The sequence below is a fragment of the Puntigrus tetrazona genome, chromosome 7 (genome assembly GCF_018831695.1).
Source record: "Puntigrus tetrazona isolate hp1 chromosome 7, ASM1883169v1, whole genome shotgun sequence".
Lineage (NCBI taxonomy): Eukaryota > Metazoa > Chordata > Actinopteri > Cypriniformes > Cyprinidae > Puntigrus > Puntigrus tetrazona.
Window position 1 is genome coordinate 22,677,015 of NC_056705.1, and position 15,484 is coordinate 22,692,498.

A 15,484-nucleotide genomic window follows, 5' to 3' on the forward strand; every position below is an offset into this window, starting at 1 on the left:
GACCATGGGAATCAGGCAGAGAGATATCAGATGTATTATGTTTGCATTGCTTTCGTACGTAAAGCGCGTGTGAATTTACTGTAGATTTGATCCCATTGGAATAATGTGCATTAAGATTACTGTATATTAATGAGCAGTTTCTGTGAGATGGTTTATTTTTTGCTCTGTTTGTTTCTATCATAGCTTGTTTGAAACAGAGCTCCTTAAGCTTAGTTCCCATTTAAGTGTTTGTGTTTTCCCTCTCAGATTAGATAAATTGTGAGGAGTGTTACGGATGATACATCGTGGATTCCTCAGGCAAACAGAGAGATTTGTGTCAGAGTACTTCCTCATAAACAATTACCAGGGAAACAAACAAAGCACACAGCCTAACACACACGCACACACAGTTAGTATAAAATATCTCTTGCTTTCAAAGCATCTGTCTTACTGAAACACTCTCTTTGTCAGGAAAGCTTTGACTTGCTGTTAACTGCTTTCCCGTCTGTCACTGAACCTGCCATTTCTCCTTTATTTGAACGATTGCTTCCCAGCTGTCCGGAGGAGTTTTCCCTAGCGATATGACCCTTGAACCCAGTAGCACACAAATTGTCTTTCAGCTCTTCCATCGAGGGTCAAAGTTCAATTAGCATCTCGAAGATAAGGGAAACAGAGATTTTAAGAGACTGTGGAAGTAGGTGACGTTAAAGGTTATATGGTAGCTGATAATTATGTGGTATCACAGAAGAGTTTATCTGACAGATCAATGGCATCTTATAGAGATATGATGTTGTATATAAAAAGAGTAAAGTGATTTTTTTAAACCATTTTTAAAATAAATCATTCACATTATTGGATCAAATTGATAAATGAGTGTTGAAAAGCTGCCCAGAGGACAGACACTCTTGAGTAACGTCAACGTAAAATCTAACCATCTGCAGGTGTTTGTATATTTTTATGTTTATGTGAAACATATTGGTATATATGCTGAAGCAGGGTTTAAATATTTATGCTTTATTGACCAATGTGTCTGTAGCATAAAAAGCTCCAGCTTACCGATATCTACTGTGTATTACTGACCATGAATCAATATATCATATCATTTCATTTAGTCCGTGATTTTATTTAGTAAATATTTGTCTTAAAGTCTTAGAGTGGGCCTTAAACTGAATATTATATGAATATTATATTATTATTATATATTCCTTCACTTACATCGTGTCCATAGAAATAAATATCAATAAATTCTCATACTTGTTTTGCTGCTGTAATTGACACAGAAATCTTGCACTTCCTGTCATATTTATATATAATATATATATATATATATATATATATATATATATATATATATATATATATGCAGGAATAAGAAATATAGCGAGAGAGAGAGAGAGAGAGAGAGAGAGAGAGAGTAGAAATAATATATGTCACTGGTGTTCTGAATTCTCAGCCTGGTCCCAGCGGTCCTCATGAGGGTGTCATTTAGATAAATGCTCCCAATTACAGCACTGCTGCCCAGTACTCACAGGCACAAGACTCTGTCTATGTTTCTGAAGGTGTAAATGAGAGTTTTTCCCTGTGTGTGTGTGTGTGTGTGTGTGTGTGTGTGTGTGTGTGTGTGTGTGCCTGAGGGTGTTTTTACTCAATATTAGAAATCATACTACATTCTTAAAGAAAAGGTTTTTTTAAGGGCATCAGCGGCTCCATGAAGAATCTTTAACATCCACCGAATCCTTCCATTGCGCAAGAGGTTTATAGTGCAAAAACATTCTAAAAAGATTTTTTGGATTATTAAAATGTTCTTTGCATGTAAGAAAAGTGTCTCTTTTAAGAAATATTTACTGTAAGCGTTTTGGAAAACCTTGTTGTTTTATGGCATCTCTGTCAATTTTGTCCTTTTGGAAGAGCGAAGCTTGATTCCTGTTTCAGAATGCGTATGTGACTGCTTTGGTTGTGTCCGTATCTAATAGTTGCACAAGTCAGAATTATCTCAGTGTTCCCAGCCTCAAGTTGGCAGCTGACCAGGCTCCCTTGCAACACTGAGTCTTTGAAATTATAGATACATATTTTTCTAAAAGCAAACCACACAGATCATCCCTAAGGGCTTTCCATGAGTGTTGGGTCATGCTTCCCTCTGATTCAGCTCTGCTGTTAGGAGAAAATAGCCCGTGTGATAAATGCGGTTTTTAACTTTCTATTCATCAAAGATTCCTAAAAAAAAGTATTTTGGTTTCTTCAAAATAATTACACAGCACGACTGTTTTCAACATTTATATTAATACAAAATGTTTCTTGAGCACATATTAGATTGATTTCTGAATGACCATGTAATGCTGAATAATGACTGCTGAAAATTCTGTTTTGCTATAAATAAATATATTAGAAACTTTATAAACAGTAGTATAGGTTAAAAAATATGGGCTATAAAATAATGTATTGTGCTGTGAAGTGCTGTCACTTTCAAATCCCTTGAGCTATTTGTAAACAATACAAGCGTTCTGGTTAGCTTCAATATTGATATGCTATTTACAGAGTAGCGGTGAGGTAATGTCCTTCGGGAGGTTTGGAGGGTGGATGGTTGTGTTCAGTTTGAGAGATGTCAGAGCTAATCAAGACAAACAAAGTAAGTCATTGTAACTTTTGTGAACACATGGATTCAACAAGACTTCTCTTTTCTCTTTCTGCTGGAGTACATCAAATGATCTCTTAACTGATTTGTGAACCTTCCCCTGCTTACCAGAGAAACTGTTGGTTGGCTCTTTCTTCATTTCCTTTTCTTTTTATGTAATTAAGACTCAGATGTGCAGTGTAGAGATGTGGACTGACTCTCTGCTTCTCAGTCAGTTTTTAAATAATGACAATATGTGCTGGAAAATTACTCCTTTACAGTTTTTCCCACAAATATAGGCAGGGCAATTTTTTCTGCTAAACAAATTTATGTCAATAATCTAATAGGATAATACAAACATACAGATTATTGAAAGCCGTATTATAAAAATTCTCTTTATGGGAATGAAGTGCTTTGAAATAGTCACAGATTTGATTTATGAAGTCTCATGACCTTTTCCTGCTCTCTGTGCAATAAAAACCGTATGATAGCCTTTCATAATAATAAGTAAGAAGGCATTAGCGAGAATTAATTGCCCCCCGGCAGTATAATATGGGGGGTGTACATTAATCAGCAGCGCTTAATAACTACCAAATACATTTCAGGCATCTCTGAATGCAGTGGCCATTTCACTGAGTTTATATCAAAGAGTATACTGAAATATTGTAATAGGATTTCTTATTACAAGTGCATTTATTAATTTGCTGAAATTTGTTCTTTATTGTCAGGTTCTTAACTCAGTTCACAACACATCCTCGTACAGTAGCTTTTGACGTTTATGATGTGTTAGACTTGCTTTGCACAAATCACTGTGATTTTCTCAAAAAAAAAAAAACCTGTCTCATTTGATCACAACCCTTTTCTCATTGTGTTCAGGTCACTATTATGTTTTTGGCAAAATCTAGACATGCTTTAACATTCTCTGCATCTGAATCTTCAAAGTGATCTTTTTGGCTGTTCTGTGACTTCTCTCAAGTCTCCTTGTTCGTGCAGAGAATTTTGATAGACGACCTTTACTAAACTGAACGGTTTGGTTTTGCTTCCACTTTCTGATATTTGAGCCAACGCAGAACCCACTGAGACATTCACACACTTGGAAATGACTTTTTCCTAATTTCAGCATTTGTTGTGCTTATTTATAACTAATTTGGCATTCTCTTTAGCATTCATTTCAGTCTTTGATTCTTTTACTGTGGGGTTTTCAGCCAAAAGGTAGAAGCCAATTGTTGAGGCTGTTGTGTACTTTCAATTGTTTTTCTGTTTGACTGTTCAAACAGCATTTTTTTTTTTTATTATTTTTTTTTGTTATGAGTATCCATAAAACAATGTCAATGTCAGATAATTAATACTTGATTTAGCGCTTAGGAATAAATAACACAGCAACCTACAGTACATTTTACTGATATTTGCATTTCATTACAATTATTGAATTCGGCCTAAATGCATTTACAAGACATTTGCCAGCATCCATCAACAGAGCGTCTTGTTTCTTAAATGCAGAAGGACAAAAATACCTCTAATTTCCACAACGACAAGCACAAAGTACAAAAGGAAATTAGCATCATTTATTAGAGCAGGGATTCCCAAACTTTTCCATTCTATGACCCAACCAGACAAGTATAATCTATTTCGAGGCCCACTGAAATATTCGAGATCAAGAAAACACTTGACATTACTGGCATCTTATTGTTAATTAAAAGTTGAATATGGGAGAAAGTAAGAACTGTTTTATTTTATAGTGCAATTGTAAAATTTCACTACTAATATTTAAGAACTGTTTTCTGCTCGAAGCTTATGTTAAATGAATTTAATAGACAAGACGAATAAAGTAGATAAAGTAATAAGCTATTTTTTGTCTCTCTCTGCTGCACTTTTTCCTGTTGTAAATTTTAAACGAATTGTAGCATGACAAAGATGTATAAAAATAAAAACTATCTTAGTTTTGGTAACACTTTATTTTAAGGTGTCATAATACAAAGTAATTACCTAATTAGGTACCTAGCAGTAGCCATTGTACTTCAATTGAATAAAATGTACTTATCGTGTTACCAAGTTATGGAATAGCCTGTAATTACAGTATGTGTAATATTTTGTAATTATAATCTAATTAGAAAGGTATTACATGTATTTAAGCGGTGTACTAATAAGTTAAATCAAACTAAGGTGCAGCTAGATAAGATGTACAGTATAAATACACATGAAGTACGCTTAAGTACAGTCTTGTTACACTTAATTTGTGTAATTTTCTGTGTAATATTATGTAATTTTAATGTAATTAATTAGAATTACATGTATTTAAGACAATCGTTTGGTTACATAAGCTGTGTAACAGACACGATCTGTTACAAAGGTGTAACAGTAGCAGCCTTTTACATCCATATACTTACAAACTGCTTCATAACTTCGTTACATGGTAAGTACTTTTTTAATGTAAGTACAATGGCTACTACTAAGTACTTGCTAAATAATTACTCTGTATTATGGACACCTAAAAATATATTGCTACCTTTTTTTCTGTGACACTTTAATTAAAATGTGCAGACAACACTTTTATTTGTTAGCTTTTCTGTCACTTAAAGAAAGAGAGATATGTAAATGAGAGATTCTGGAAACATAGAGGGAACGACTGGGTCGGGAAGAAATGTATTCTAAGCAGACAGCAGCTGAACAAAGAGCGAACATATAGCGGGAGAGGGTGGATGCGGGATATGACCTCTCGGGAGCGGGACTAAAAAAAAACAGTCCCACGCAGACCTCTAGACCGAGCCTTTTAATAATGAACCGTTTCTTTGAGACCCTCACTGTTATTGCACCTGTGCTCGCCCGTGCTACAAAACACGCAACTCATGTTTCATTAGAAAATCACACTAAGCAACAGGCCTATCGCAGTACATATTAAATGTTGGTATATCGTGCTGCCCTATACTGAACTCTGTGTATGTCATTGAAATGCAAATATAGTTGCAGCCGGGTGACTTTGTGCAACCCACCTTGCTCCACTCTGCGACCCACAGTTTGAAAACCCCTGGATTAGAGGATATCTGCACGGTGGCACAGAAGCACTTTGTACTGTTGTAGCACTGCTGTAAACACTTCACAGATCCTCTTGAGCGCTGAAACCTGCCTCCTCATGGCCTTCTTCAACCTGTTTGCGCATCTTAATGCTGTACAGAGTGTTTAAAAACTCACACAAATACGAGTAAGCAAAGACGTGGGATCCTATTCAGTGTTTTGTTCTTTAAGAATGAATTAATTAGTTGCTGTTCTAATCTACTGTAGTTTATATAAAACATGTTGAAGTTGGGTAAATGTTCAAGTTCACAGAAATGATATGCATGATTTACTAACCATTTACATGTTCTTATTTACAGTTTGTCCTTTCTAAAGTCATAGACATTAACAGTTGTTTGTGGAAATGTAAAATATTGCCTCAAGCTTTTAGAATTTTGTTCATACTGTAAGTCCTTGAGTTTAAGCATAACTATTTATTTACGTCATTCGGCAGACACTTATAAAACCGTAACAGACTTTTTACTCATGGTAAATGATATGTGCTGTATCACAGATCCCTTTGGCTAAGTAGGAACGTGTTATGACAGGACTGACGAGGACCTCAACACTAATTTTCAGAAGGCGCACAATTATTGTGCTTATGACCACTGACGTTCCATTAGTGGGTTTCTTTTTCTGTTCCTGTCATCTGATGGAGATTCGCTTTCGGAAACCATTGCTTGTGCAGTTGATCTAAAATGCTAAAATCCTTCAGTAGTTTCAAATCTGTATGAAATTCTTTGTTCTGCCAAAAACAAAGGAATATATTTTGAAGTTTTGGGTCACTATTGACTTTTATAGTAGGAAAAAAAAAATACTATGGAAGTAAATAGTGACCTAAAACGGCTGAACAAAGAAATTCATACAGTACTTGACTATCATCAGCAGGCATGCTATTCTGCTGTATTCTGTTTTTTAATAACATTTTTTTTTATTAATAAGTTCAACAACAAAAATAATTTCAATTCAAAAGTACAAAGAACACATCATTGTCAGATCACCAGGACATGACACAATGCTGTTTAAAATGCAGGGAGTCTATTAAAGGTGTCGATCATGGCCAATGTCTAGTTTTCGGAAAACCTGTCAGAGAATATTTACGACACCACTTCACATAAATTTTGTTTGACGCTAATGCTAACCTCCCGCTGTGTCTCTAGTGATGATCTAAAGGATTTTACACAAGCATAGAAATCAAATATGCCTGTCGAACTGTGGGTTATTTTCAGTAGAGATCCTGCAATGAGCAAAAAGAACAGTCAAGGACAAGGACATGCACACGGCTTTGAAAAATAATGTGCAGATTTTTCGACTCGTTTCGTAGATGTTTTTGTACGTTTTTCGATCTTGCTGTTTTTCTCCAGTTCTTCCCTCCAAAAACACAGGCTGTTCTCATACCTTGAACCGTGATTCAATGTGACAGCGAATGTCTGCACGGAGTATGACTCATGATCCCAAATGAATACAGAAAGTCACAATGTTTTCTGTTCATTTCCAAACTTAGAAACAGTTCACTTTCCCTCATGGCAAGTATTTGATTTATTCTGAGATTTAGAATTGCTTCAAAACTAATTTGACTTTCTACAAGCTTTTGACATCATGATGGATATAACGTTATCAGTAGACTGGCAGATGATGCTGTTAAAGATATGTTAGGCCTAATACATTTAAATTGTCTTGAAATGCACCTAGTTTCTTTTTCTGTAAATTTTTCCTGAAGGATTATGCAACGCTGAAGACGAGAGTTATGACTGTTGAAAATTCAGCTTTGCAACGCTGGAATAAATAGCATTTTAAAATATATTAGAACAAATTGTAATATTTCGCAATATAATATAGTTTTGGTGAGCACAAGAGACTTCTTTAAATAAAACTTTAAATAAAATTCTTTATCGTGGAAATTCATTGATTGGATATCAATTAGATTTCTAGTTTTGAAGCATCGTCCCTTTTCTCCTTCTCCACCTTTTCTTCCCTTCATGTTTCTCTATTATCCACATCCCTCCTTCACCAGCGGCATTAGTCCTGTCAGCTAATCAGTGGCATTAAATGAGCCATCCGATTAAGTTAGCATCATTAGCGAAACGTTTGGCAACCGAAGCGCAGCGTGCCACACAATCCTCCAAATTAGCTTTATTAGTTACATAATGTTCCTCTGAGGCCTCTGACATTTCACTCTCCACAAGAGGATTTACTTAATGAGTTGGCTGTTTCTGGCGCTCGCTCCACCAACTCCGCTGATGACCTCTGCCGAGTTTTACTCCACTTTGAGACGCTAAACGCCGTCATTGTCTGATTGAGCATTCTAATTAACAGACTCCACTATTCTTAATGAATGGCATGTATTAGGAATTCAATAACGATTTCAAAATAATCAAGGCTCTTTGTCATTATTTTTGTCAATTAAGTTTGGCTAAGGTGAGGATGTTCTGGTAATAATGAAGCAAATTTTGAACAGTATTAACAAAACACTGTCTTTCTTATGATTATCCCATTTATTTTAGTGATGATGGAAACTGCAATAATAATTTTAGGATAGCGCGAGTTTGATAAGAGGCACAAGCGGTAACACTATGTAAAATTACAACAATGCAGTATTTTTATTTTATTTTATTATTTTTTTATTGTATACTGATTGTATGTGGGTTAATAAGCATTTACAAAAAAAGACATTTGTGGTCCTGGACCACAAAACCAGTCATAAGGGTCAGTTTTCCAAAATTGCGATTTATACATCACGAAAGCTGAATAAATAAGATTTCCATTGATTGTTTGGTACGATGGGACAATATTTGGCTATTTGAATATCTGGAATCTGAGAGTGCAAACAATCAAAGTATGAAAAAAAAAAGTTTTGATATAATTACGGTAGAAAATGTAGAAAATATCGTCTTGGAAAATTATGTTTACTTAAAGCTGCAGTCCATAACTTTTATGGGTAAAAATAAAAATGATCCAAAATCAATATTTTTGTACATAACCAGCCAGTGTTCAAAGCTATTGCCTTACTTTAAACTTTTCTAATTTCAGTGGTACAAAAAGAAGTTGTCCCGGCAGCTAGAATAATTAAATGTGTAAAAATCATTTTGATGGTGGATTGTAATCCAAAAAAAATCTTTTAATTAATAATTTTTATTTTATGAAACACATCATAAATAGATAAAATTATATTTCAGTTCTAAATGTGCTTCTGAATACAGATAGCCTGGGATTACACAGATTTATTTTTTAAAGAAAACCGCTTTGAAGGGAGCATAGCTAGTTTTTTGGGTTAAAATAATTTTTTAATGTAAAATTTCGAGTGATGTGACAATTAGAGATTAGACTTTACATAAATTGAAATGTACACACCAGTGGCGTAACTACAGACAACTTTCAACTTGAAATAACTTGTTACCCCACTGCCTACAATTTTTTTTTGTTTAGTCAACTAAAATATTTCAGTTGTCACTTAAATTAACATCAAGTAAAATAAAATTTCAAGTTGAAACAACAATTTCAGTGCAGTGCAGTGGGGGGTCTGCAATGCAAGCGGGCCTCTGGCGACGAAGTTACTATATTAATATATAAAGAAATATGAATAAAACAATATAATTCATGCTGAGAGTTTTCATAGAAGTGCATAAATGCATAAATTTGCATCAAGTACTTGTGTGCTTTAGTGGTCTACTGGTAGAACTTTTGTCAATCATTTCTGTGGTTCCGGTTCTAATCTGCCCCCGTATAGCTTGTTTTAGATTTTCATTAAAACCAAAGCTATGTTCATTAGTGTGATTATATATCAAGAGTAAGGACACATTCGTGTGCGTTTTGTTTTGTGCTTTTACCAGAACAAACCGCTCGATCGTCTGTGTGCTGAAGCACATTGTGCACAACCGCCAATAGAGAACTGATAAGAGTGGTATCAAGCGCTCACCATAACACATTGCAGAGATAGAACGCCTGTTATTTAACACAGACCAACCAATTTCTTATCGTATGGAGATGTTTTTTTCATTTAGGCACATCCGACCGTGCATGCTGTGAGATGGTCGTGCTCTCTTGCCTCTCGGAAAGGAGTGTTGCTGCTGTGATTCTGTGTGTCTGCTACATACTATACTCACAGTCACGCAATGCCGATGTTGTTAATTTAAATAATTTGACAATAAAGTATAACAATAATGATAATTTGCAGGGTTTGATGCAATATGATCTAATCGATCGATCGATTATATTGTTATCCATTACTAGCACAATTCATTTTCAGAACAAGCGTGGCAGACTTGTTGCTTGTTTTGATGACAGTATTCATCCACGCTGGAGCTGTCACGTCACAACCCCACGCATGGAACAGAACTCCTCAAGGTACTGCAATTCCAGGCTTTCAAACATAGATGGCGACAAAAAGGCAAAACCTACGGACTGCAGCGTTAATATACTATTTTTGGCACAAAATAAAAAAAATCATAATTTTGACCCATAAATTGTATTTTGGCTACAAATATTACCTGTGCAACTTTAGACTGGCGTGTATGTGTGTGTAATACTTGATTTCAAATTTCTGTCTTGAAAAGCTCAGTCCAACATGTCCACTATCATCATGTTTAATTTAAAAGGCTGTTTGTAGGATGCTGTTCCTCAGACCTTCTAGTTCCTCATCCTGCCTATGATACCCCGCTGTGATGTTTGAAACATGACGCCTGGCATAATGATCAGCGTTAGCCCGCTTCCCCCACCCTGCCCAGCCTTTCCTCCCGCTTTCATTTAAACCTCCCGAGCTGAAACACCTCTGTTCTGCTCCGTTCTGTCAAGTAAGAAACAAAAATGTGAGCTCAGCAGGAGCTCCAGAGAAGAGTTCTGTTCACTTCTGTCTTTTAATTAGTTCTATGGGGGAAGTCTTTAGCGCTGTATGTTTGTGTTGAGGAGTAGTCTTTGATCAGGCGTTTTGCACACTATATCAGCTGCCAGCAGCAGTATGCTTTCTCTCAACCTAACAGAGGGTTCACAGTATGTTAACAGAGAGGTAAAAGATACTGACATAGTCTCTTTAAACGTAACCCTATGACCTTGACCTTGTTCTTAAGCACATTTCATGTAACTGTGTTGTGTAAAATGATTGGTTCTGACAGTGTCAGACTGGTTTAGGCCACAGCTGTCCGCCTGGATGATTTTTGCAAATACTTCCACACCTGTGATGCTGCCTTGTCAAGTCTTATACGTACAGCAGTTCAAATAGCTTCTCCTTGAGCTGACATCAGTCTCTGGCTAGTTCACGTCACATTAACTGCTATATGTGAAAAATCGTCATCTTTAAAACTGATTTGAGTCTCATGGTTTTAACATGCTGTTATAGCAGTCATTTATGTTATGTTATGGTTATGTCTACAGTAATCCAGATACTGTACATTTAAAACAGCATTTGCATTTCCGAAGGCAATATTGCATATTATATGTCTTGCAAAAGTTCCACAATAAAATAGCACATGCATGTGTAATAAAAACAGACTGAAATGACACAGAGAGATCAGACATGATTGATTTTCCATGCTATTCTTCTGGCATAATCATTTTAATACCAAAACAAGCAAAATCCATTAGGACAGTCCACCACCAGGTAGATTAAATTTGGTAACTTTAAACCTGAAAAAAAATTGTGTATTGCCTTATTTTCACCATTTCAAAAAAACTTCTGATGTTCATTCATGTTTATTTTGGCCTTCAAATAAATATGAAAAGAAAATTGGTTCATTGGTTCACTTGAACTGAGGGGCAACATTGATTTTTCATGTTGCCAGTTTCTTTTTTGCTGCGTGATGTTTTTTGTACCACGTGAGTTTTCAATGGACACAGCAACAGTAAAGGAGAGCGTGTTTTTGCAAAGTGGCAATTGCCTTCATGTTTTGCAGAACAATTGCAAATAAATACTGCAGTAGCATAGCCTTGGTTTGTTGCATTCTGCAAAAAACACAATAGCACAAACATTTCAGAACAACTGCTCAAAAACTGATGTCTTGAAGCAAGTGTCCAATTGTCAGAACTACACTAGCATCCTTCCCAGTGCAGCTGAGTTGTGAAAACCTCCATTGTTTGCTGACTCCAGTTCAGTCCAAAAATAGTCAACATGCTCAGAGTGATAATATCAGGAAGATGACCTTTCTCACTCTTTTTTTGTTCCCTTCCTCCATGCAGATCCAGTGATTATGGGTCAACCTACACCAAGCTCAACCTGATGCCTGGAACAACCATTATCGTCACAAACTTCTACATCTGTCCTACCAATAAGAAAAAGGTGAGCGTCTTTGCAAAATCCTTACAGTTCTTCATCATCGATAATAAATAAATACGTTTATAAAGAATCTCTACTTTTTCCCTTTTACTGCCATTTTTATTATCATGATGGATGCATATAACTGTCATAAATAATTTTTTCATCGCATATGTTAATAAATATGTAAGTATGGTAATTCATTAGCATTCATAGATACTGAAATTAACACCCAATTATAAATTATTGGCAGCGCTGCATGTTTAAGCACAGATCAGGGATTCTATATGAAATTGTACTTATGAGACCCATATGGTTTTTCTCACTCAATATTAGAATGTTTTCAAATACAGCTAATAAATATGTCCCGTGAGTGTGTGTGAGTATAATTAAATGTGAGGAGTTTAAGGTCATGCAATTTTTTTTTCCTCCCTTATGGAGATTGATGGTAATGATCACCCTAGAGCAACTGTGACATGTTCAAGCGTGTCAAAGTCATCCTAATGAAGTTTACAGGGATCTCCTGCTCATTAGTAATCTCCTCACAAGCCCTTAAACATGAACACACGTCACAGCCGAAGAAGTGCTAGCTGTCTATAATAGACGATTTCGCAGAGAGACACATCAAAGCTTGTCTGCTGTCTAAAGCTCTTGATACAATGCACAATATTAATAATTCACATCAAAATAACAGTCATTCAAAATCATATGCAGTATGTTTGAGGACAGAGTTGTGTTTTGCTCTTTGTGGCTGCAAAGCAAATTGCACAGGAAGTGTTGGCTTCAGGGAGACAAAGGGGAAAAGTAACTCCACAGTCACTCCTAATGGCGTAACAGTCAAACCCCTTTCCCACATCAGACTCCTTTATCTTCAAATCTCGGACGACCGTACCTTGACTGTCGACACAAAGAGTGTTTTGAAGAGAGCAGGACAATACGTGCACTTTCTGCTGTGTCTGGGAAAAGGCGGCTTTCATGAAAACAGACACTTGCAGGCTTCTAGGGAACAACCCTTGAGTGTCCTCATTGATGGCGCTGCCGTCAGGGGCACTTGCAGAGAAAAGCATCTATTTGCAGAGCTGGCAACACTTTTCAACTCTGACTCACAGGAATGATACTCGTGCTGCTATACATCATGATCAAACGTCTTTCAGTGTGCTGTGTGCTAATTTGCCAGGGTATCTATATGCAAATTGCAAAAAAATTGCTGCTTGGTTGGGAGATATGTTAAAAGTAGCATTTTTTTAGAAAAATATTGATGGCAGTGTAAAAGCAGCCGCATTGATTTGTAATTTGACCAATAAGGCTCATAAAAACTGTGATTTTTACTACATCCACAATCTTTTCCTAGTGAATATGTACACACACACACACACACACACACACACACACACACACACACACACACACTCATACTCATACACACATATACTGTTTACACAGTGTAAATTGTTAGAAAAGGATAATGGTATAAATTAATGTAGAAAATGAGTGTAAATTTAGACCTTGTGGTGAAATTCATCTAAAAAAATTTTTTTTTACACTTAACTCTAAAACATTTGCTAGGAAAAGCATACATTTTGCATACATTTGAGCCATCTATCCTGAGAATTTTTAATGGTCTTCATTCTATCTTTGTCAAGTTTAAGTTTAAGTTTAAGATTAAGTGATGTGCTTGTTTTACAAGGCTGTTCGCAAGATCGGATAAGTCTCTAAAAAGTGTAAAAAAACTAAACGAAATTAAAAAAATCATATTTATTTTTTTTTAATAAAATGTATTTTTAGAAATGTTATTTTTAGAAATAGTAAAGATTTAAAAAAGTTACTTGAAAATGAAGTCACCTTTAGTTATATAGCACTTTTAACAATACATGTTGTGTAAAAGCGCTATCCAGTATCAAATAGTAGAGTGTGAGTAATGTATAATAACAAGATTTTCAGTTAAAGGCATTTAATAACAAGATTTTCAGTTAAAGGCATTTAATAACAAGATTTTCAGCTAAAGGCATTTCATTTCAAGTTGACATAACATACATGTCAACATGCCAACAGTGGCAAGGAACCAAACCTTCAACACAATAAATATATATATATATTTCAACCAAGGATGTAAGTTTGGTATATACAGTGTCTGATAGCATCATAGAGCCACAGCGTTTAAACTTCAGCTGTATGGCTCTGCCCTATCTGAGTGCGTATTTATAAATCAAAACATGTATGTCAAGCTTTGTGAGACAGAGAGAGCGAGGGTGATGGCGACTGCGCTCCTACACCCCACAGGTCACCGTACAACTACACAGTGTCAATCAGTGTGCCGTAAGACAGCGTCCCAGCATAGAGGAGCGAGATCAAACGCCACTGATCCAAAACCAAAGCGTCTGGCCCTCTCATTTCAACAGCGCTAAGCTCAACTGAGCGTGAATGAGAGCAAGAGACACAGAAAGAAAGAAAGAAAGAAGCGTCAGAGGGAAACAGGAAAAGACAGAAAAGCAAGAACGACAGCAACTGCAAATAAAGCTATCCTTGTCTCTAATATATCTGACCTCCATTAAATCACATTTCTAAGTCCCTTAACGAAGATGAGCAGTATCTTTTCTCAGTCTCTAATTAGAAATATTCAGCAGTGGAATTAACGGCAGCTGATGCTGCAGTAATGGATTCAGTAGAGTTCAGTGCCGCCTGCCTTCATTTCATTAATAGCTTGCGCTGTTCAGACAAAGAGTTTAAGCAAACAGTTTAATTTCAAACGGCATAAATTTCACTTCCTTTGTCCTGCCTTATCTCGTGTTGGAACTCCAGCAAGCAATTATTCAGGAAATAATGTGAGATTCGTCCACACTAGAGATACGGCGAAAGTTCATTAATAGGAAATGGCCTTCAAAATGAGAAAGCAGGACGTTTCTACTTTATCAGAAAAACAATGTTGTTACTCTTTTATGGTTTGTTTCAGATTGTACACAGTTTCAAGCATTTACATACTTGCATAAATATTAAATATTATTTAACATGTCTTCATAGCCTTTTTGCTGACTGTTATCCAAACTGAATACTTCCATGATTTTGGAGTCACAAATTTTGGTAACACTTAATTTAAGAGTCTCTTAACTAGTTGCTTATTAGCATGCACATTACTAAAATATTAGCCATTTATTATTAGCAAGTAAGCACGTATTAATGCCTTATTCTACATGACCTTATTGTACATCCCTAAACCTAAACTCAAGAACTACCTTACTAATTATTAATAAGCAGCAAATTTGGAATTTATAGTAAGTATTAAACGAGTGTACCCTTTTCTGAAGTGTTACCCAAATTTGGTGCCATAAACAGTATTGTATTATATCCTGTTCAGATAGATGTTACATTGTCTTTCCAAACATAAATCACACCCTCTATGGTGTGTCTTTTATGAACTGCATTAATGGCGCTGGCAGCATAGAGAAATCCTCTTTCATTCTGAGGGACTCGTTCTGTTGGAAAAACTCCCATAACTTCAGTAGCTATAGTCGGAGCATGAGCCCTGAGATTAAAATCTCCTTGCTCAGTGTCTTGAAACTGAGCTAAAACAGATATAAAAGACAGTGGCTATCTCTGACATT

At 35.8% G+C, this 15,484-nt stretch overlaps 1 protein-coding gene across 3 annotated transcripts in view; it reads left to right on the forward strand.

Annotated features, from left to right (window-relative positions):
• The window catches only part of sorcs2 (sortilin-related VPS10 domain containing receptor 2), a 132,670-nt gene that overhangs the window by 62,852 nt on the left and 54,334 nt on the right, over positions 1-15,484 (forward strand). For all 3 annotated transcript variants that reach the window (XM_043245594.1, XM_043245595.1, XM_043245596.1), the window contains exon 3: positions 11,810-11,909. In XM_043245594.1, coding sequence (XP_043101529.1) covers positions 11,810-11,909 — 100 coding nt within the window. The remainder of the gene's footprint in view (positions 1-11,809; positions 11,910-15,484) is intronic.